Source organism: Onychostoma macrolepis, chromosome 04 (genome assembly GCF_012432095.1).
Source record: "Onychostoma macrolepis isolate SWU-2019 chromosome 04, ASM1243209v1, whole genome shotgun sequence".
In the NCBI taxonomy this organism is placed as follows: Eukaryota; Metazoa; Chordata; class Actinopteri; order Cypriniformes; family Cyprinidae; genus Onychostoma; species Onychostoma macrolepis.
In genome coordinates, this window is record NC_081158.1 from 22,348,348 (window position 1) to 22,369,771 (window position 21,424).

Consider the following 21,424-nt stretch of genomic DNA (forward strand, 5'->3'; position numbering starts at 1 on the left):
AATATTGCATGTTGTGTGTGCTTAAGCAGGCTCAGTCAGTGTTATAAATGTTTAACTCTTGCCCCTGAAGTGCAGGTGACGTATATGGCAGACTGTGTGGAGCTGCTTTTATTGGTCAGCATTAAACACATCACTGACAGCTCACTCTGATGACTGAATGAAAGTATTGACCTTTCACTCTCTCTTTCTCTCTCTCTCTCTCTTACTGTCTCTTTCCTTTTTTTCCTCTGCTGGCTCTCGTCTGTCATGTTTAATTGGTCTGAATTAAGTGCTCTTGTTTTAATGGATATGGAAGCACTGGTGTGCCTCATATGATGGAAATAACGGCTCTTAGGTCATTGGATCTGTAATAGCTGGCTGTGGTGTGAGGACAGCTTGGCTCTTTGCTTCTCTGTCCATTTGTGTGTGTGTATTTTTGGCAGATTGTCTCTACCTCCAGTTACAATGCCCAAACTGGTTGCTGTCCTCACGTCACCCCATTTAAAGTAGTCTCTATCCAGTGTTTTCCCTCTGCCGTCCACCAGCGCAAACACAGGTTTTCTTGTGTTCTTTGCTCTCTTTATCACATTCAGAACAAAAAAGATTTCAGTGACTCATTGGAGTTTCTTCCGCATTCTGCCTATAATTAGAAGATTCACAAGTACATTGGGTTTGGCATCTCTAGTGAATCAAGAAGAAAATGCAATTAAATGCAGCTAATTCAATTTTATTGTTAAGCACCGAAGCGTACTTGTTTAAAATGTTTACTTTTTGTTGTTGAGTATATTGACTTTATAGTTTTATTACAATAGCTGTTTTAAAATGTAATTTATTCCTGATGGCAAAACTGAATTTTCAGTACATGTAACATTTAATTCTAAGAAAACTAATTATTTTCATGAATATTATTATTCATATTTTATTTTATATTAATATGAATATATAATTTTAATATTTTCTAATTGTTTGTTAAATTAATTTATTAATTAATTTATTTATAGTAATAACTTTTTTCAGGATTGTTTGATGAATAGGAATTTTAAAAAAATTATATATATAATATATTATATATTTAATATTTTGTGGTCTTTTGTGGTCCAAATACGGTGACTGAAAGGTTCAGAATAAGACCAGAAATGTGTTTTGGCTACATTAACACACTGATTAGTGGCCTTACATGCTAAAATAAATCAGACATGCGACATTTTCCGTCTCTATAGCACAGCTGAAAGCTAAAGAGTACAAAAATATACAGACGGGACAGTAATCTTAGCAATTCATTTGCATTCTTTTAGCAGGCATTTATCCTTTAAGTCCTACAGCTCAGGAACATTATTTATGGAGTTGCTCATTCTCAAATAAGCAGCATAACAGGGTGTGAAGCTTTTGCCAAGGACAGTTGTAAGAGCACATCTAGACATGTTTATCAGGTATCATCTCACCCTTCTCTTGACAGTCAGCACACACAACTTGACTTATTTCTGATTTGCTTTATGTACAGTATATAGTCAGTAAGTAATTGTGGCACCAGCTCAGATTAACCTGCATCTAAAGTGGGCGGTGCTTGGCTGAATCACATTATCTCCAAACTCATCTACCAAGAAACATCTTATCAAAGGAACTGCTTTTTCTCAAGAACTCTTATTCCATAACAGGAATCCAGCTGTCATTATGATGATAAGCATATCTTGCCGATCATGTAATTCTGTTCACGTTCCTGTTGTTCTTTCCTGAGTGACCCCTCAGGCACAGGATGGCCACAGATCATGTCTTGTTCTAATCAATATCTGCTGGATGGGGCCTGACTGATCTGGAGGCCAAACGTGACTGTGGGCCGCTGTGGTTGGATTAGACTGATTGATTGATTGGCAGCTCAGTTAAGTTGATCAGTGGGAGTCTTTAATTTGGAGCCATCCATCAGCAGCTGTCTGCGCGGTCGATGCGAGTTAACGGAGGTTGCTTGACGTGCGGTTGGGATGCTGTGTTGTCTAACAGGAAACTGAAGGTGCTGGCTGCTGATGGAGACTGTGTTATCCTAAACGTCAATCAAATCACGTAAACAGCAAATATGTCTCACTCATGCCCCCCCACCCCCCCTCTCTCGACTTTATTCCAATTACAGCAATTCAGCTTACAAACATGAACCTTTCCTTGTCAATCTCTGTTTCTTCAAGCTCTCTCACTCTCCAGCTGTTTTCTGGACATCGCTTTTTTATCCTGCACTCTCAGAAATAAAGGTACAAAAGCTGTCACTGGGGCGGTACCTTTTGAAAAGGTACATGTTTGTACCTATAGGGTCCATTTTAGTACCTTAAAGGTACATATTAGTACTTAAAGTGTACATATTTGAACCTAATAGGTACAAAAGTGTCCCTTTTGAAAAGGTACCACCCCAGTGACAGCTTTTGTACCTTTATTTCTGAGAGTGTGCTGACCTTGCTATACACCAATGAATTTCAACTAATTTAAAGAGTATGTAATATTATAAATGGACCTATCATCAAATGTCTGTATATTTTGACCTTACAATAGTTGTGTTGGACTTATTTTATTTTATTTGTAGAGTAGAATTATAATAAAATATAATTTATTTCTTTGGAACAAAGACTTTGGAACATTTTTTAAGCATTCTTTCATGAATAATAATAATAATAATAATAATAATAATAATAATAAAAACTGTGTATGTATATATATATATATATATATATATATAATATATGTATATATAAATTCTTATTCATGAAATAATGCTTATAAAACATATAAAATATATATAAAAATATATAAAATAAATAACACAGAGTAGTACAAAAAAACAAATAAAGTCAGCACACCATGGCTCCAAAAACTTTGTAATGTTGGCCTTATAATAGTCGTTTTGGACTTCATTTGTTGACCTCAAGCTTTCAACCTTGTCACCCAAGGTATTATAAGAAAAAAAAATCTTTATTTTATGGGAAATATAGGTTTATCAGTAATTGCAAATCAGCATCCCTGTTTTATTTATTTTATTTGTGTATTTGTTTTCATTTATTTAGTTAATTTCTGTAAATTCGAATCTATTTTATTTTGATGTTTATTTCTAGACAATAACAAATAATGTGGTTTTAAACTATATTTAGACATGTCTCAAGTTTTGGTTACAAGATTACAAATATTGCAACCTCGTTTAAAATATAATATAAACTAATAAACACATATCATTAACACCTAATAAAATATTTATTTTGTTCTCTTGAGGACTTTTTTTTTTTTTAAAGTACCTTCTTTCAATGCCCATTACAATGAAAGAAAAAATAATGGCGTAGTGCTTTTTTTGAAACAGTTTTTACTCAGGATCACTACTAAATAAATTTTGTAAATAATTACAAAGAAACTGCAAGTAACAAAAAAAAAAAACCTCCAGTAATCTTTGTTTTATTTTCAACTTTGAAAAGTCTTTTTTTTACAGTGTATGAAATGAAGCTTAAAAATTAAATTAATGCAATTTTAAGAGCTGCCTAGTCTGTTTTGTACCCAATTCATGAAAAGTGTCATATGCAGATGAAACTAAATGCAGTAACTAAAACCTAATTAGTTTACCTCGTTCTCTACTTCTTACATAACCAAACTGAAATGGAAGCTCCTAGTGACTCATTTAGAACAGTCCACATATAGGCAGGAACTACACACAGATAACGCATGAGAGAATCAGTTTACACTGCTTTCCAGTGGAGTTTGATGTTATTGCTGAGATAAACCCACAAAACTTCACTAAGCATAAAAAGCACAAGATTTGAGAATAATCATTTTTAGTTTGATCTTTTTTTTTTTTTTTGATATTTTATACTGTACTTTAATTATTACATAAAGATAGTGTATTTTACTCAGCACCTCCTTTATGTCAGTGTATATGATGCCTTAAAGTTCTGTCTAGGTGGGCAGCTTAAGGTTTTGGAACAGATCCAGTGTGTTTGTGTATGGTAATTCAAAGTATCTGCATCCCTTTTTAGAAAGAAAGAGGTGCTTTCACAGTGATCTGAGAGCCCAACTGCTAAATGCTGCATCAAAAGGAAGAAAAATGAAAAGCAGGACAGAAAAAGAGAGAGAGCCACTTGCATCCATCAAAAGGGAAAGAACAGATGGAAAGGAAGGGTGTTTGTTTGCTCTCTCTTTGATATGGCAGATAAAACAGCAGCAGCCAGTTCCACCGCTCTATGCGCTGATTCTTAGACAGCTAAATATCATTAGAGCTTCTGGAAACTAGATTGCAGAATCTCATGGGCCAGTACTGTACACCAAATTTATCTGTAGGAGCCCATTCCCTCTCCTCTCCACACTCGTTTCTTATCCTATCAGTCTTTCTGTTGATGATGTGCAGTGAAGGGCCAAGGAGCTTCAGGATAACATCAGTAAACAGCACTGAGTTGTTTTGTAGGGTTTCAATGATGTACAGTTCACTCCAGTACAGTTGCTTGTTAACCTACTTCCTACTCTTTCTTCTTGTTTAAACAATAAATTATTCTTTTTTTACTTTCTGTTTCTCTTGATTAAGGGGAAAGGGCAGCAATAGTTAACTGGTCCCACAAGAATACAAAGGCTACAATACATACAGAGTATATATATATATATATATATATATGTATGTATGTATGTATGTATAGGCTATATGTGTGTGTGTGTGTGTGTATAATATTATATTGTATATTATGTAAAACTAGTAATACTTTTTAAATATTTATATAATTTTTTAAAAAGTTATGTTTTTGTATACTTGTATGTTATGTTTTTGTATACACAAATACAAAAATAAATAATACTAAAATAGTTCATATGTTATAATTATAATAATAGTAATGGGGAAAAATATATAATTTAAATATATTTATATATGTGTGTGTGTGTGTGTGTGTATATATATATAGTATATACTGTATATCAACCTGGTCTCATGGCATAAACGTAGGCTACCTGGGGGCACTTTTTAGCAAGACTGTTTTTACGTACCTTACTGCACGTTTCACCGCAGTTTGAAAGAGAAATGTCCACTGAGTGGCGCTAAAACATGGGTTCAATACGTAAACCCCAGCACATTTTTATTATGTTGATATAGGTACGTATTGCTGTGTTTTTATTACGTTGCTTCAGGTACGTATTGCGGCGGTTCAGAATTCAAATATCCGGGGACTGTTGCTAAAGGTTAATGCTCTATCGTGTTGGAAATATGCCCTACACCAAACCCAACCCTAAACCTACCCAATATTTGACAAATACAAAACTGATATAAAAACGCATTTGTTGATGCAACCATGCTATTTGAACTTCCTTATATGCAGATTTGAACTGATTTGTCGAACCGTAGTTACACGGGATTCGAACCGGAGCTCCTCACCTCTTAAGTAGCTACGTCTCCGTTCTCCGTGAGCTATCGAACAAACCTACCCTCTATGAAAACCCATAGATATGAAGCTGGATATGTGTGATGCTAATGTTCAAAAGCATCAGTTTTCAAATCTCCCAGCATATTAATATTGTTTTGAAGTCATAACATCATATTCTTCAAGTAATTGTGCGAAAATTACGCTTTATTAATCGAAACTCTGTAAATTTGTGTGAAAAGGAATAAAAGACGTCTGAGTTTTACTGCCTCTAGTGTTCATTTCTTTTGGAAACTGCAGTGATGTGTATGTACTTCGCGTCTCGCTAAAAAGTGCCCCCAGGTACGTTTATGCCATGAGTCCAGGTAGATATATAAAATAAAAAAGTTTTGTATTTGTATATTATACTTGTACTTGTAAAACTATACAAGATAACAAAAATAAATAATCAATTATTATTGTAAAAATAAATAATAATAGTAATAATGAAAAATATATCAAAATTATTTGTGTGTGTGTATATATATACAATTTATATATATATATATATTTCAAAATGTTAAAATGTTACTAAATTACTTTTATTATTATTTTAATTAGTTTTCTTGATCTATTATTTATTGTCAGTCCTCTGTCCTGTGTGTCATGTGTTCCCGCCTCTTGTTTCCTTATTTGGTCATGTTCCTGTCCTTGTTAAGTGTGATTATTAATTAAGTCTTGTCCAGCTGTGTTTTAGTAATTATCAGTGATTGTCATGTGTATTTAGTTCCTGCCTGTTTAGTTAGTTTTCGTCTGGTCTACTCGTTATTCCCCGGTGTTCCTGTCTGTGTTAACCTTGTCTTGTCTTGTCTTGCCCTGCCCTGTCCTGCCCTGCCCTGTCCTGATGTCATCATTAAAGACTATTATTTTGAAGTATCTCCTCGTCTGCGTGTTCCTCGTTCCTCCCTGCTGTGTGCACCGTGACATGTATTGTGTAAAACTATACGAGATAAAGAAAAAAATTATTATAATAAAAAAAATTGTTAAGATATAATTGAAATGGTTTGTTTGTTTTCTTTTATCTTGTATAGTTGTACATTATATATACCAGTAGTTTATATGAAATGTATAAATATATATTGTATAGCCTTGCAGTTTTTTATTTGCAAATCATGAAGCATCTAATGTAATCTATTTTTCCATTCCAACACTGCTTGTAGTCTTACTCAATTTCTATGAAAGTCTAGACTGACTGATTAGATTGTAGGAAGGAGAACTGCACCTTGGGAAATGTACTGAATTAGTCACTCATTGTAATGGGGAAGAGTGAGGACTTGAAGGACGGAGGAAGGGTATGACGTCAGATTACAATACCCATAAGCGTCCAGTGCTTCTCAGAGGACAAACGGCTGTCACAGGTACCACATGTCAAGTAGCCGAACTAATTGAGCAGCGTAAATGACTGTGACTTTCAAAACAGCTCAGAAAATAGGAGAGAGACCTTGTTTGTCTTGATGTTCATAGCAGGCTTTGTGTTATAAATATCCTGAGCTATAAAGCATAGTGGTCACTGACAAAACATTACACATTACAATCGTACATTATGCTTGGTTTCTACAGTACCCTTGCTCCATACAGTCATTGCTAAACTTAGCCATACCGCCTGTCTCCAAACAACAAATGTTACAAGAAACAAATGATAGAAGGCTCACGCTAACTTCCTGCAAACTCCATCAACCTAATATGAGACGTAATGAAGCACTAGTGTGAGAGCTGGCAGTAGTTAAAGTCTCATCTCAAGCAATGCCAAGCTGCATAATTACAGTACTGTCCACCCACAGTGGGACTGTACCGGAAGATATTTTCACTTCTGTTTAAACACCCTGTACTGGGAAATTTAATGGGATGTTACGAGCTTGGGTAATCTTACAGTTGATTCACTGATGTTTTTAGTGCGCTTGAGAGGAGAGAGGCTGATGGATGTCCAGTTGTTGAGGTTCAGATAGATATACTGTACACAAATGAGATTAAGTGTATAGAGTTATACAATGAATATGGAGATTTTAGCCTAAATGTTTTGGTGTTGGAAGAAATGCTAGAATGCATGTTGAAATCCTTGACGTTTAATTTCAGATTTGGTGAATTGGAGCAAAGTTTGCATTAATGTTGAGAAATGTTCTGAATCTGTAGATACACATGAGATCACTGGGACCTTTTTCACAGAAGCAAAAGAGCAAATTCTCTATTTGATCTTCATTCAATCTTATTGCTGCCCAGCAACATTAGTGTAATCACTTTCAGTTAATGAGCCAATGGCAGAAATGCTCTTTTAAAAGATGGATGGAGTGATAGACGAAATGCCATCAATATTTGTCTTGGTTGTACTGTTTCAAAACGTATGTGTATAAAATATTACTGTAGTACCCTCACAAATTTGTTAGCATTTGTTAAATTTGAGCTTTTTTTTGTTTTGTTTGTTATTAAATCTTTTTTGTTTTTAAATTATTTTATTTGTATTTTTATTTGATTATTATAATTTTTTTTTATTGAACTTTGTTTAGTTTTAACAGAATGTACTAAGGTATTTTCAATAAACTATCCTACTTTATTTTATTTTATGTATTTATTTATTTATTTTTTGCTTTGATTTTGTTTTGTTTCGTTTTTTGTCGTTTTGTTTTGTTTTGCTTTGCTTTGCTTTGCTTTGCTTTGCTTTGCTTTGTTTTGCTTTGCTTTGTTTTGTTTTGTTTTGTTTTGTCAGTGTTCTAACAACGTACTGTAGGTATTTTCAGGTTTTGCTATCCCAGTGGTGATGTTTGGTAAAACAAGAAACTTGATCCACACACATATACACAGAGCCATCTGTTTTAAAGCACGTTGTGGTGGTGTGGATCAGCTCCCTCGGCCTCAGGCTGGTCTTCAGTATGTTGAAGTGTAGTGCTGGACACCAGTTTCGTCACGTTGTGCTTGGAACAGTGACAGGTGGTGGATCCCCAATAAGCATCGCACTCTACCCACCTTGAGCCAAAATGGCTCCTGTTGCACTCTGGCAAGCCAGTACAGTTTACGCTGCCACAAGCTAACATGGCTCCAGCTCCCATCAGTCTTTGCCAGGCCGAACACGATGAGCATTATAGGGATCATAGTTTCTTATTCATAATCTGTGTTTACTCTGTTCTGAGAGGTGTGAAAATGCCTCGATTACCACAAACAAATTTCCACGTGCTTGTGTTTGTAGCCAGAGAACTGATGTCTACTAGAGAATCTTTAGAGAACTTCAGAGGTTTATGCTTTCCATGTTGTTAAGTCACATTCGAAGGGTTAACATATGGATGCTTTCCAGCAACTGTAAGAAAGACTTCAGCTTCACATTTTCATTTACTAAGCAAATAATTTGACCCTATTCATCTCATTTTGATTTGGCTGGCAGTCATGTTACTTGTTACAGGTCCAAGCAGGGAAGGCATTACGATTGTAGGATAAAATTGACATATTTATTTAAGGAAAAGCAGATATTTGTAGTTTCAATGCTGTGACTGTTTATTTTAATTCCTTGACCATTTGTAATCATATCTTATCTTCACTGTTCATTGTGACAAAAATGTTTATAAATGTTGAACACAAACTTTTGAGCACTTACTATGGTACTACCATGGTATTTTGAAATGCCTTGGAGTCTGGTAAAAAATACCATAGTATATGAATAGTACTTATTCAGGACAAGGGTATTTTTTAGGTTTGGGCAAGTTGTCACGTGTTGTTATTGTATACATTGTATTAATTACAATATTTGCTGATCAGTATTTGTGATATCTTTTACATTTTGCTATTTCATGAATTGTTTTATGTTTTATGTATGTTTTACATGTATGTTTTTTATGCATCCATCTTAAACCAGAAAAGGTAAAAAAACAAAAAAAACAAATGAAATATTCACTGGTGTAAAAAGTGTAACAACTACTTACTGTACCACAGCAAGAACTGATTTTTTTTTGTCCTCTTCTTGTTTAAGATGGTGTTTTATATACAGTATACTCTAGTTTAAGGTCAGTAAGATTTTTAAAATGTAAAAAAAAAAAAAAACACAGAAGTACATTAAAAAAAATCGAATCAAATATTATAATTTAAAATAACTGTTTTCTATTTGATTATATTTTAAAATGTAATTTATTCCTGTGACACATGGTTTTTCACAAATCAATCTGCTGATTTGGTGAATAAGTAACATTATTAATAATGAAAACAGATGTGCTGTTTAATATTTTATTATGCTTTTGTAGTGTTCTTTTTAGTACTTATTTAATTTTAATTTTATATTATAATGCAATTGTTACAGAGAATACTGTATACATTATATTTAGCAGCTGTTGAAACAAGAAAACAATTAACAAAAAAGAGACAAAAAGAGAAGTCAGATCCTGTTAAACTAACTGAGCTAAATGACACACATTCACAACAGCAGGGAGACATGACAAATCCACCCTGCAGCATTTCACGCCATTTCTTCCATCATCCCTCAACACTGTGGCAGGATTCAAAGGGTAATTGGCTGACTTTTGAAGAGCTTGTCAAGGCCCAACAAAATGTGGTTTATTTAATGGTGAATGTCGGGCTGTTACAGAGACACATAAGCCTGGTAGTTTTCTTTAATCCACGGAAAATGAATGAACTGGAAGTTCTGAATAGAGTTTTACTTTTCTTTAATGTTAAAATTCCCTCATCAAAGCAGAATCTACATATATATTATTTAATTATCGCTGTAATTAGTCATGTAATTATGCTAGCCAGAGGGAATGTACAAACCCAGTTTTGTTCATGTGTGAACATATGTGTGTGTGCATTAGTCCTTTGTTGATTCCCTATAGATTTTTTTTATGTCTTCTTGTTTTTTTGCTAAGTATTCTGGGAATTAAAGGCTAGATAGTCAGGAGCAGCAGATGTTTGTGTTCTCAGCATGTACAGTGATGCTCTGCACATCAGGTGTTTGTACCTGAGAGCTGCTGTACAAGACTGACTAATTAGCTACTAATGCATAATGTGAGTGTGTGCGGTGCTCAAAAAGTGCTGTTAAAGATGTTATCTCTTGTGCTGCTCTGCATACATTAGTAGGACAGTCGCCTGGGATTTCCCTTATTATTGTGTTGTTAGCCTCATTATGGCTGATACAGGTCTGACCTTTAACCTTACACTGTGCTTAGGTGAATTACTGTAAATATTATTAATAATAATAACTTTTAGTTCCAAAAACAGTGAGAAGAGAGTGTAATTATGTACTGGATTGATAAGCGGGGATTGGGAGATGGATTATATGCACATATACTGTATGTCAGAGGGAGGTCTTACTGTTTTCGGTGTGCAGTACTGGTGAAAAAGTAGCTTGTTTCGGCTTTTTAATTGACAGAAACATAATAGCATAGGTTTAATAACTGTATGTTCTTCAATAAAAATAATTGTTGATGGGAGAAATTTAACCCTCTGAGGTCAGTGAACACGCTGGTGCGTTCAGTAAAAAATGTTGATAACAGTGAAAAGAACTTTAAAAACTTGATTCTGGGTTGAACAGATAAGAGTAATATCATTCGAAAATGTAAAGGGTCTACATAATGAAATATGATGTCAGTTTATATGTTTTACTTTGAAATACTTTTTTTTAAATATTGAGGTTAGATTTAAATAAATAAATACATACATACATACATACATACATACATACATACATAAATGCTTAGTTCATTACAAAACAATCCAAAAGGAAAAAAAAAAAAACATGAAAAAAAAAAACGTTTTATTAAAAATAATACTTCAAATAATCCAAAAGAGAGGCACTTTATAGTTAATGGATAACACAGTGGGCCATAGGAAATGAATGAAAGAATGAATGAATTGATCAACCAACCAATCAATCAATCAATCAATCATCAATCAATAAAGTTTAGGTTTAGTTAGGTTTTGTTTATTTAAAAAAATAAATAATAATAATCCAAAAGAGATACAACTTATATTTATGGATAACCCAGAGGGCCAAAGGAAATGAATGAATGAATGAAGTTTAGGTTTAGTTATGTTTAGTTAATGGAAAAAAATAAAAATCAAATAATCCAAAAGAGAGACGCCTTATACTTATGGATAACCCAAAGGGTCACAAGAAATGAATGAATGAATGAATGAATGAATCAATCAATCAATCAATCGATGAAGTTTAGGTTTAGTTTATTTAAAAAAAAATCAAATAATCCAAAAGAGAGACAATTTATACTTATGGATAACCCGGAGGGCCAAAGGAAATCCTCCCTGGATTGTGTGACAGTAGGAGCCGGCACTAAGACAAACACACACCCTAGTCCTAATGTGACCACGCCACTGGGGTTGTTATGGCAACAGCTCATCAGAGTGCGTAGACCCTTGGGTCAATGTTATTATGGGATGTCTGAAGTGGGTGGAGAGGTTTCATCATCTAGCCATGCGTTACACTTATTTGTTCATTTCCCCTGGAGGATCGAGTGATTAAAAAAAAAACTGTATTTTTAGTCTTATTATAATGGGGAGACTCCGGTGGATCTTTAGTGTGGATTAACATCACAAAACTCTGAAATTCCACTATGTCCCTACAGCATAAAAAACCTTCAAAGCCATTTCACCATTATGCAAGATGTGCTTATGTTGGATTTAATTAGCTTTAGTGGCATGTATGCTCTTCTGATGTCATTTATTCTGGCAGTGGTGATATCAAGCTGATGTTTTAAATGTTTTATTGCTGCCTTCAAGTCATGTGAGAAAGATCTTACGAAGGTTACATGAATGGGACAACAATGGCAAATTGTAATTAGCAAAGGGAAACTTGGGGTTTTCTTTAAACGCTGACATTTTGAGTTGTTTTTTTTTGTAAAAAAAATTAATAGAATAGAAATAAAATAAAATAAAATTTGCTAAGAGTTTTACTCATTTAGAATTATGTGTATATATATATATATATATATATATATATATATACTGTATATATCAAACAAGTGAGAGAAAAATATTTTCTTTGTCATTTATTTGTTGAGAAAAATGATCCAGTGTTACATATCTGTGCGTTCCAAAAGTATGTGAATCTTTGCTTTCAGTATCTGGTGCAGCTTTTGCTGCAGTAATTGAAGGTAAAGTTTCTTGTAAATGCTGATCAGTCCTGCACAATAACATGTAGGAGTTTTAGCCCATTCCTTAGTGCAGAACCACTTAAACTCTGTGATGTTGGTGGGTTTCCTCCTATGAACTGCTTGCTTAGGTCCTTCCATAACATTTTAATTGGATTAAGGTCTGGACTTTGACTCATTAACTTTGTTCTTCTTTAACCATTCTTTGGTAGAATGACTTGTGTGCTTGGGGTTGTTGTCTTGCTGCATGACCCACGTTCTCTTGAGACTCTGTTCTTAAACAGATGTCCTGACGTTTTCCTTTAGAATTTGCTGGTATAATTCAGGATTCATTGTGCCATCAATGATGGCAGGCTGTCCTGGCCAAGATGCAGCAAAACAGGCCCAAGCCATGATACTACCACCACCATGTTTCACAGATGGGATAAGATTCTTAAGATGGAATGCAGTGTGTTCTTTTCTCCAAACATAATAACTTCTCATTTAAACCAATAAGTTCTATTTTGGTTTCAAACATCCATTAAACCTTTCTCCAATAGTCCTCTGGCTTGTCCACATGATCTTTAGCAAGCAATTTTCTTTTTGGAGAACAGTGGCTTTCTTCTTGCTACTCTGCTATGCACACCATGGTTGATCAGTGTTACACGTTCTGCTTTGGAGTGATCTTTGCTGGTCGACCACTTCTCGGGAAGGTAACAGTGGTCTTGAATTTCCTCCATTTGTACACAATCTGTCTGACTGTGGATTTGAGTCCAAAGATGGTTTTGTAACCTTTTCTAGCCTCATGAGCAAAATCAACTCTTTTTCCGAGGTCCTCAGTAATCTCATTTGTTCGGGACATGATTCACTTCCACAAACATGATAGATACCTGTTCTTTGAATAAAACAGGTCACGTGCTGACATTTGAAAGTGAAAGTGACAAAGTGAAAGTGACGTTACATGTGGCCAAGTATGGTTACCCATACTCTGAATTTGTGCTCTGCATTTAACCCATCCAAAGTGCACACACACAGCAGTGAACACACACACACCGTGAACAAACACCCGGGCAGCCATTTCATTGCATTGACTGAAAACACCTCTGCACAGATGGACTCTAATTTCACCTTTAAATTAACTGCTAATCCAAGAGATTCACATATTTTTGCAACGCACAGATATGTAACACTGGATCATTTTTCTCAATAAATTTCTCATTTTTCTCAATAAATTTCTCATTTTTCTCAATAAATAAATGACCAAAGAAACTTGTTTGATTGGGTTCTCTTTGCCTACTTTCAGGACTTATATGAAAATCTGATGATGTTTTGGGTCATATTTATGCAGAAATAAAGAAAATTCTAAAGGGTTCACAAACCTTTAAGCAGCACTGTATAATATTTTATATGTAACATCTACAAATATTTATATTATATGTATATATACACATATATATTAAAATGCAGTAAAAATTTTGAAATATTTTTACAATTTAAAATCAAAAGTGACAGTAAAGACATTTATAATGTTACACAAGATTTCTATTTCAAATAAGTGTTTTGTTTTTTTTAAGTTTTTGTTCATCAAAGAAACCTGAAAAATGCTCCGGTTACTGACGTAATCCCGGTTCCCTGAGATAAGGGAACGAGCGTTGTGTATGGGAGAGTTCCCTTTCGAACATTCACTTCATGTTGTGTATGGGGAACGTGTCCAATGGAGTCTGAATGTCTCTCATGCTCTGAATGGAGTTGAGAGCAATTTAGGAACATAACCATGTCTTGGTTTAAGAACGACCTTACAGTCGTTAGGCCCAAACTCAAGACACGAAGCACTGGTTGACAGTGCTTGCAAGTCACCCACTCGCTTAACCGACGTTAAAGGCAAGGAGGAGGGCTGTTTTAAGCTGTTTTAAGGGGTGCAAGCCAGCCGAAGTGAGCGGCTCAAAGGGGTGCCCGCAGGGCTATAGACAAGTCCCAAGATAGCACAGTCTGTGGGCGAGGAGGATTCAGCCCCCGTGCACCTTTCAAGAACTTAACGATCAGGTCGTTTCTGCCGATTGAGTGGCCAGCTTTGAGAGAATGGTTTGCTGCGATAGCTGCCACATATACTTTGAGAGTGGAGGGGGCGCGCCCCTTATCCAACAGCTCCTGCAAAAAGGTTAGCATGTAGGACACGTCACATGATGTCGGGTCCAAACTTCGTGCAACACACCAGTTAAGGAAGACCGACCATTTTAGGCTGTAAAGCCGTCTTGTAGACGGCGTTCTCGCCTCCAGTCTTGTCTTCTGAGGCAAAGAGGTCGACCTCTGCCCTCCCGAAGACTGACCAGATCTCTTGAACTGTTTGAGGATGTAGCGCCCATTCACCCGGGGCTACCTTGCCTCTGGACAGCATGTCTGCGCCAAGGTTCAATCTGCCTGGCACATGGAACATGTGGGGTGGAACATGGGGGCGCATGTGAAGCAGGCCCAGGGGAATCACAGAGGCGGCGGCCGCCATAAGGCCGAGCAATCTCTGAAAAACCTTTAGGGGGGTGTGTCGTCCACGGTTTGAGAGATGCCGTTAATCACTGAATAGTCAGGGATCGTTCTGGCGTAATCAATGCCCGCATTCGGGTGGAGTCTAAAATTGTTCCCAGAAAGACGGCACACTGTCTGGGTAACAGCTGACTCTTGTGCGGGTTGATAGTCAACCCGAGGTGCTCTAAGTGGCTAAGTAACAGCTCTCACTTCGTGAAAGTACGTGGGGTGAGAGACAGTTCAAACGGGAGGATTGTATACTGATAGGCCACTCCCTCGAACACGAATCTCAAGAATGGTCTGTGATGGGGGGCTATGTGGATGTGAAAATATGCATCCTTCAGATCCACAGTCAGAAACCAGTCCTCGGGACTGATGTGCGTGAGGATCTGTTTGACAGTTAACATCTTGAACGACCGGCGCATAAGCGAGTGATTCAGACATCTGAGATCCAGATTGGGTCTGAGCCTGCCATCTTTCTCTGGGACGAGGAAGTATCGGCTGAAAAAGCCTGACTCGCTGTTCGCTGTGGGCACTATTTCCGTTGTCCGGAACAGAAGTTTGGATGACGCCTCTGAAGCGAGGTGGCCTGCGAGCGAATTGGAGCGAGTAACCCTGACGAATTGTTTTTAAAACCCAACTTGACACTCCCGGGATGGCTGCCCAAGCCGTGAAACGGGAGGCAAGAGGTTTTATTTTGTCGAATGAGAGCTCACCGAGAAATAACGGGGAGCTCGCATTTATGTGAGTGTGTGAGAGAGTGTGAAGAGGAAATTTGATCTTTATAGTATGTGGGTCCGCTATCACAGCAGTAAAACATTTGGGTAAGCGCTGCACCTGCTGGATGTGACCTGCTGGAAACAAAGCTCCATCGCTCAGAGGTGTTCAGAGGGATGGAGAATGAAAGCTAGCTGTTTTTCGGGGCATTCCGGCCGAGGCAAGAACAGAACCCCTCCTCTTCCTCTCTAGCGCATCAGGATGGCTTAGGCAGCTCGGGGTCCAGCACAACTCATGGGTGGGGACCTTGACGCTTCGGAAAGGAGAAGCGTTTCGCTGTCCGGAGTCGCTGTTGCAGCCCAGGCTCCGCTTTGCATTGGGGCTGAGGCTGCGCCGGCTTTGCAGGCTGAGTGGCGGGATTCTTCTGGTGGCCCGCAGCCGCAGGGCCAGAACGTTTGTGGAGGAAGCGATGCAGTGCCTGCGACGTTTTCTGAGCCTCTGAAAACCTTTCCGCGAATCCGTCCACAGCAGGGCAGAACAGACCTTTCGGCGAGACCGGTGAGTTAAGGAAAGCCATTTTCTCAGCGTCCCTAATCTCAGTGAGGTTCAGCCATAGGTGGCACTCCAGCACCACTAAACTGGCCATGGTCTTGCCGATCGCCTGCGCTGTTGCTTTCGTGGCACGCAGAGCCAGGTCTGTCGCTGTGCGCAGCTTCTTGAAAGCCTCCTGGTGTTCTTGGCCAGACTCGTCCATGCTGCGGAGAAGTTTGGCTTGAAACACCTGGAGAACCGCCATTGTATGCAGCACCGACCCTGCCTGGCCGGTCGCTGCATAGGCCCTTAATAAGCTTAATAACTTAATAAGCAGCAAATTAGGAGTTTATTGAGGCAAAATTCATAGTTCATTAATGGTTTGTTAATAGTGAGAATTGGACCTTAAAATAAAGTGTGATAATTTTTCCTGATTTACATTTATGTTTGTTGCACCACAACTTCTGCACTAAACTCTAAAACACAATTAAGCTTCAGCTTTTATTATAAACTTCCACAAAATGAGAAACCAACTGTTTATTTGATCAAAGTTTCTCCACCTCATATATCTGTAGCGTCAAATGAGAATTTCTTAATTTGCTTTTAGTCCCCTGGTTATCAAGATTAATTTCACAAACTCCTAATCTTCAATCTCATTTCAAGGCCAATAAAAACTAAAAAAAAAAAAAAGATACATAAAGAAAAAGGCTCCAGGACAAGTTACAGGAATGGGATGTGAAAGTTCCCAAGGGAAATTAGGCGTACAGTGAGTTTATAGTACAGACCAGATTAAAAAATGATGCCATTATACTGTTATTAACCTAATCAGTTGAGGAGACCTGGACCGGACCTGAGTTGCTGTCTAAATTTAGATTGTCGTCACTGAGGGGTTTTCTCATAGGCAGAGAATCTGGAGTAAAGGCTGAATGCAGGTCAGTCTGAGAAAAATGTGTCTTCTCAACCGTTTGACATGAGGTTTAAAGCTGAGCTTCATTTTCCTTCATTAAAACCAACTGTTGACTGAATGATAAATAAATTTGCCAATTATATCGGAACTTTGTCATGTTAATGCATTTATTTGGTGTTATTAAGTGTCTGGATGTTAGCGTTTGATTCTGAGGCTCTTTTATTACATCAATGAAGCTCAACTGTCTTACCTAGGTAATCATATATGTCAGAACTAATGTTTTTTTTTTTTTGGTTCTTTTCTAATTTAAGATGGTGATTTATATACATTACAGTATACTCTATACAAAAAGTTTGGGGTCAGCAAGATTGTTCATTGTTTTTATATGCTCAATAAGGCATATAAAGACAGTACAGTAAAGACATTTATATTGTGGAATATTTTTTACAATTTTAAATAACTTTTTTCTTTTTGAATATATTTTAAATTGTGATTTATTTTCTGTGGTGCAAAGCTGAATTTTCAGCATCATTACTCCACTCTTCAGTATCACATGATCCTTCAGAAATGGTTCTAATATGCTGATTTGCTGCTGAGAAAGCATTTTTTACAATTATTTTCAATGTTGAAAACAGTTGTTTATTTCAACATTTATTTCAAATAGTTTTTTTAAAAATAATATTAAAAATGTCTTTACTTTCACTTTTGATCAATTTTATGCACCCTAAATTAATTTCTAAATTCAAAATTTCTAAAATTAATTTCTTTAAAAAAAATCCAAACGTTTGGACGGTAGTATTGGGCATATACTTATGCATTCTTTAACACTTTCGTCTCGTTCCGTGTGTTTGTAGGCGCTGGCGGTGGCTGCAGAGGACCTGCAGAAGGAGCACCAGTGGAAGGATGATCTTGACGTAATGCTTCACACATTCACATTTTGTAAACACTCTGAAACACACACACACACACACACACACACACAGGTTGAAGAAATAAGTCTGTGAATCTTTTGCCAGGGCATGTTTTCAATCAGTACTTTATTGGATAAGAACAGATACCGGACACATTTACACACGTCATCACCTTATTTAGATGGTGAGATAATCAATTGGGTTAGAAAATGTTGGCATCCTGGTCTCAGACCTTGCGTCTGTGGTATTGATTCATTTCAGGTTCCCACGGACTGAAATATCAATTCTAATTTGCAGAGAAATGGATGTGATGTCTGGTTGTCTGGTTATAGATTTGTCAGTCAAGTATTGTCTGAATGAGTCATCAAAATTTGTAGTGCAGCAATATTTCATTTCTGAATCAGACTAGGGGAGAGATTTGCTATATAAAATAACTTTTAAAAAACTTTAACTCAAAAAGTTTCAAAACATGTTTATTCAATGGTTGTAATCTGAATATTAGAGAGATATTAAGAGATTCAGATTATCACAACCAGTGGTGATTTGCCACAGTAATATATGTGATAGTGAGCATATATACAGCATATATATTCCTCATCTAATATTCACTTAAAGTTAATTTAAAAAACAAAAACAAAAAAAAACTGTTAAATGCATTTTTTAGCAAATCTCAAAATGAAAAATGACTTAGAAAAAAAAACTTTAAAATTAAAATTTGAAGATTTTGAATAAAAATAGCAAATGTTGCTTTGCTACTAACTGAATTATGTTTAAGTTTAAAAACTAAAACTGAAAAAGAAAAAAAATATAAAAATAAAGCTAAATAGAAATATTTAAAAAATAATAATAATGAAAATGACAAAAGTACATATCAAGATTGCTAAATCAAACTCAAAACTAAATCTGAAATTAAAACTGAAAATATAAAAATATAAGATACCGTAATTTGAAATATTAATAAATGCTATAATAGTATATATATATATATATATATATATATATATATATATATATATATATATATATATATATCATAGCATTTAAAACAAATTATGTTGTAATTTTTATTTATTTACACAAAATAACATTGAATATTTATATAGGCCATAATATGAAAATTGTTATTGGACAGTTATAATTTACATGGTACTTCCATGATATGTGTTAAAAAAATGCATTATAATGGTTTTATTTTTCATAGCTAAGATGTTACACTCATAGTGTGTACTGTAAATCAAACAAATGTGTGGGCGCCTTTTGTGTTCAAAAGTCTGTCCTGCCTGGAGCTGTCACAGCAGGTGCTTCTCTTCAAGCCTTTCTTATGGACACAATTGTTGTGACAGACAGAGAGGTTTTCTTTTTAGTTATTGATGGGATGCAGGTAGAATCATGTTAAAGACACAGTCAGCAAGGTCAAGAGTTTGATCCCATGCAGGCCTGACCTATATGTGCATGTCTCAGCGATTAGTGGTCTATAACCTAAAAAGAGTGTCTGCCACATGATTAGCAAGCAAGTAGGACAGGTGGCGGCAGCCGGTGATGATCCACTCCAAGGCAACTACATGTCAGACAGTGAGCTTGCTTGTTAACGCCCCACTAATGCTAGTCCTGACAGCGCCCTCACACTGTGAGGAGAACAACCCTGGGAGAAGACACACACACACACACACACCTAAAACAACATGCATCACTTCTGGGAAAGAGTGAGTACAAAAATTGAACCTTTTGTGAATGCACATAAAGTGTGACCATTTTTCCTGTTTTATGTTAGCTGCACCATGACTTAAACTAAACAACCACTAAACCCTAAAACACCATTAAATTTCAGCTTTTATTATAAACTTCCACAAAATGAGAAACACACACACCTAAAGCAACATGCACCACTTCTGGGAAAGAGAGAGTACAAAAATTGAACAACTTCCTTTTGTGAATGCACAAAATTAGGTACAAACCACACGTAGAGAGCTAAATGAAAACACTTGGAAATACAGTCACATTCAGATTCAATATACTGTTAGAGATGGACACTTTAATAAAAAATGCAATAAATTGATGATTGATAAAATATATTAAAACGATATTTTAATTCAAGTAAAGTCTCATATACCTTCTTTTAAATAAGCATGATTTAATGAATTTCCTAAATACTACTACTAATAATAATAATAATTTTTTAAAATATAATATAAAACCAACTTTCAGAAAACTATTGCAAAAATAGATTTGACCTCAGAGAATCACAAATTAAGATAAAAACACTTAAAACTATATGCAAATGCATATATTTCTGCAACGTTATGGGAATGTTAATTTGTGATCATGAAATATAAATCAGTATTGTGACAAAAACCTAAGAATGTTGAATTAATAGAATACTGGAAATAGGTGATTATGAAACATAAAACCTAAAAATAACCATTATAAAACTTTTTTTTTTTTTTTTTGTCTGTATATGTTTTATTAGGTTGTTGCACAAACCTACCCTGTAACCTTTCTGGAATGTTTATGATTATTTAAAAACAAACAAAAAAAAAGATAACATTAATAGGCCGCCCAACTAAACAAATAAATAAATAAAAAACATATTGAAACCAAACTATCCTAATATTAAACCTTTGATATTAAAACACTAAAGTCTTGTTCACTCTTTGTCAAACAGGTGAATGATACCATCTACTACAATGCCAAGGACAAGGTAAGGTTTCTTTTTAAAAATGCATGCTTGGATATGAACGAAACAACAAAGAAATGAAAATTAATTATTTTTTTGTTGTTTGAGAGGTTTATGCTTATTTTTATGTTCCTAGTTTGACATCAATGACACTGAAACACGCCAGAACCGTGTCAAGCTAGAATTCAAAGAGGATCCTGCTTTCAAACGGCCTGTTTCATTGAACACAACAGCAGTGCACATTCCCACTGATATTTACGAGGGCTGTGAGTACACACACATCTTCGCATGTGTTCTTTTTTTACTACTTTGCATGGTAGCTAAAATATCAGTTTATAAAATCAATCTTTCAGTGACAGCTCGGCTTTATTGCTGGGCGTCAGGTGTGGACAGCCAGAGGCTTGTGGAAAAACTGCAGACTAAATTTAGAGAGCAGCCCAGCTCAAACGCAGCACGCCTGGCCCCTGAGTGACCCCACAACCCCCAATATCCTCCAGCAAGAGAATAGCTCTCACTCACTGTCTCTTGCTTTAAAAGGTTATGGGTTATGAATGCTTTGAGGTGAGAAGGCTACTGTAGATCATGAGTAGCTTGTAGCTTGAGTAGATCCAAGATATTTGTTTCTTCATCAGATTTGGAGAAATTTAGCATTACGTCACTTGTTCACCAGTGGATCCTCTGCAGTGGATGGGTGCCGTCAGAATGAGAGTCCAAAAGCTATTAAAATCATC

At 35.9% G+C, this 21,424-nt stretch overlaps 1 protein-coding gene across 1 annotated transcript in view; it reads left to right on the forward strand.

Annotated features, from left to right (window-relative positions):
* The window catches only part of cacna2d1a (calcium channel, voltage-dependent, alpha 2/delta subunit 1a), an 88,117-nt gene that overhangs the window by 26,432 nt on the left and 40,261 nt on the right, over nt 1–21,424 (forward strand). Inside the window, exons 4-6 of the mRNA XM_058772487.1 lie at nt 17,963–18,022; nt 20,682–20,717; nt 20,830–20,959. Coding sequence (XP_058628470.1) covers nt 17,963–18,022; nt 20,682–20,717; nt 20,830–20,959 — 226 coding nt within the window. The remainder of the gene's footprint in view (nt 1–17,962; nt 18,023–20,681; nt 20,718–20,829; nt 20,960–21,424) is intronic.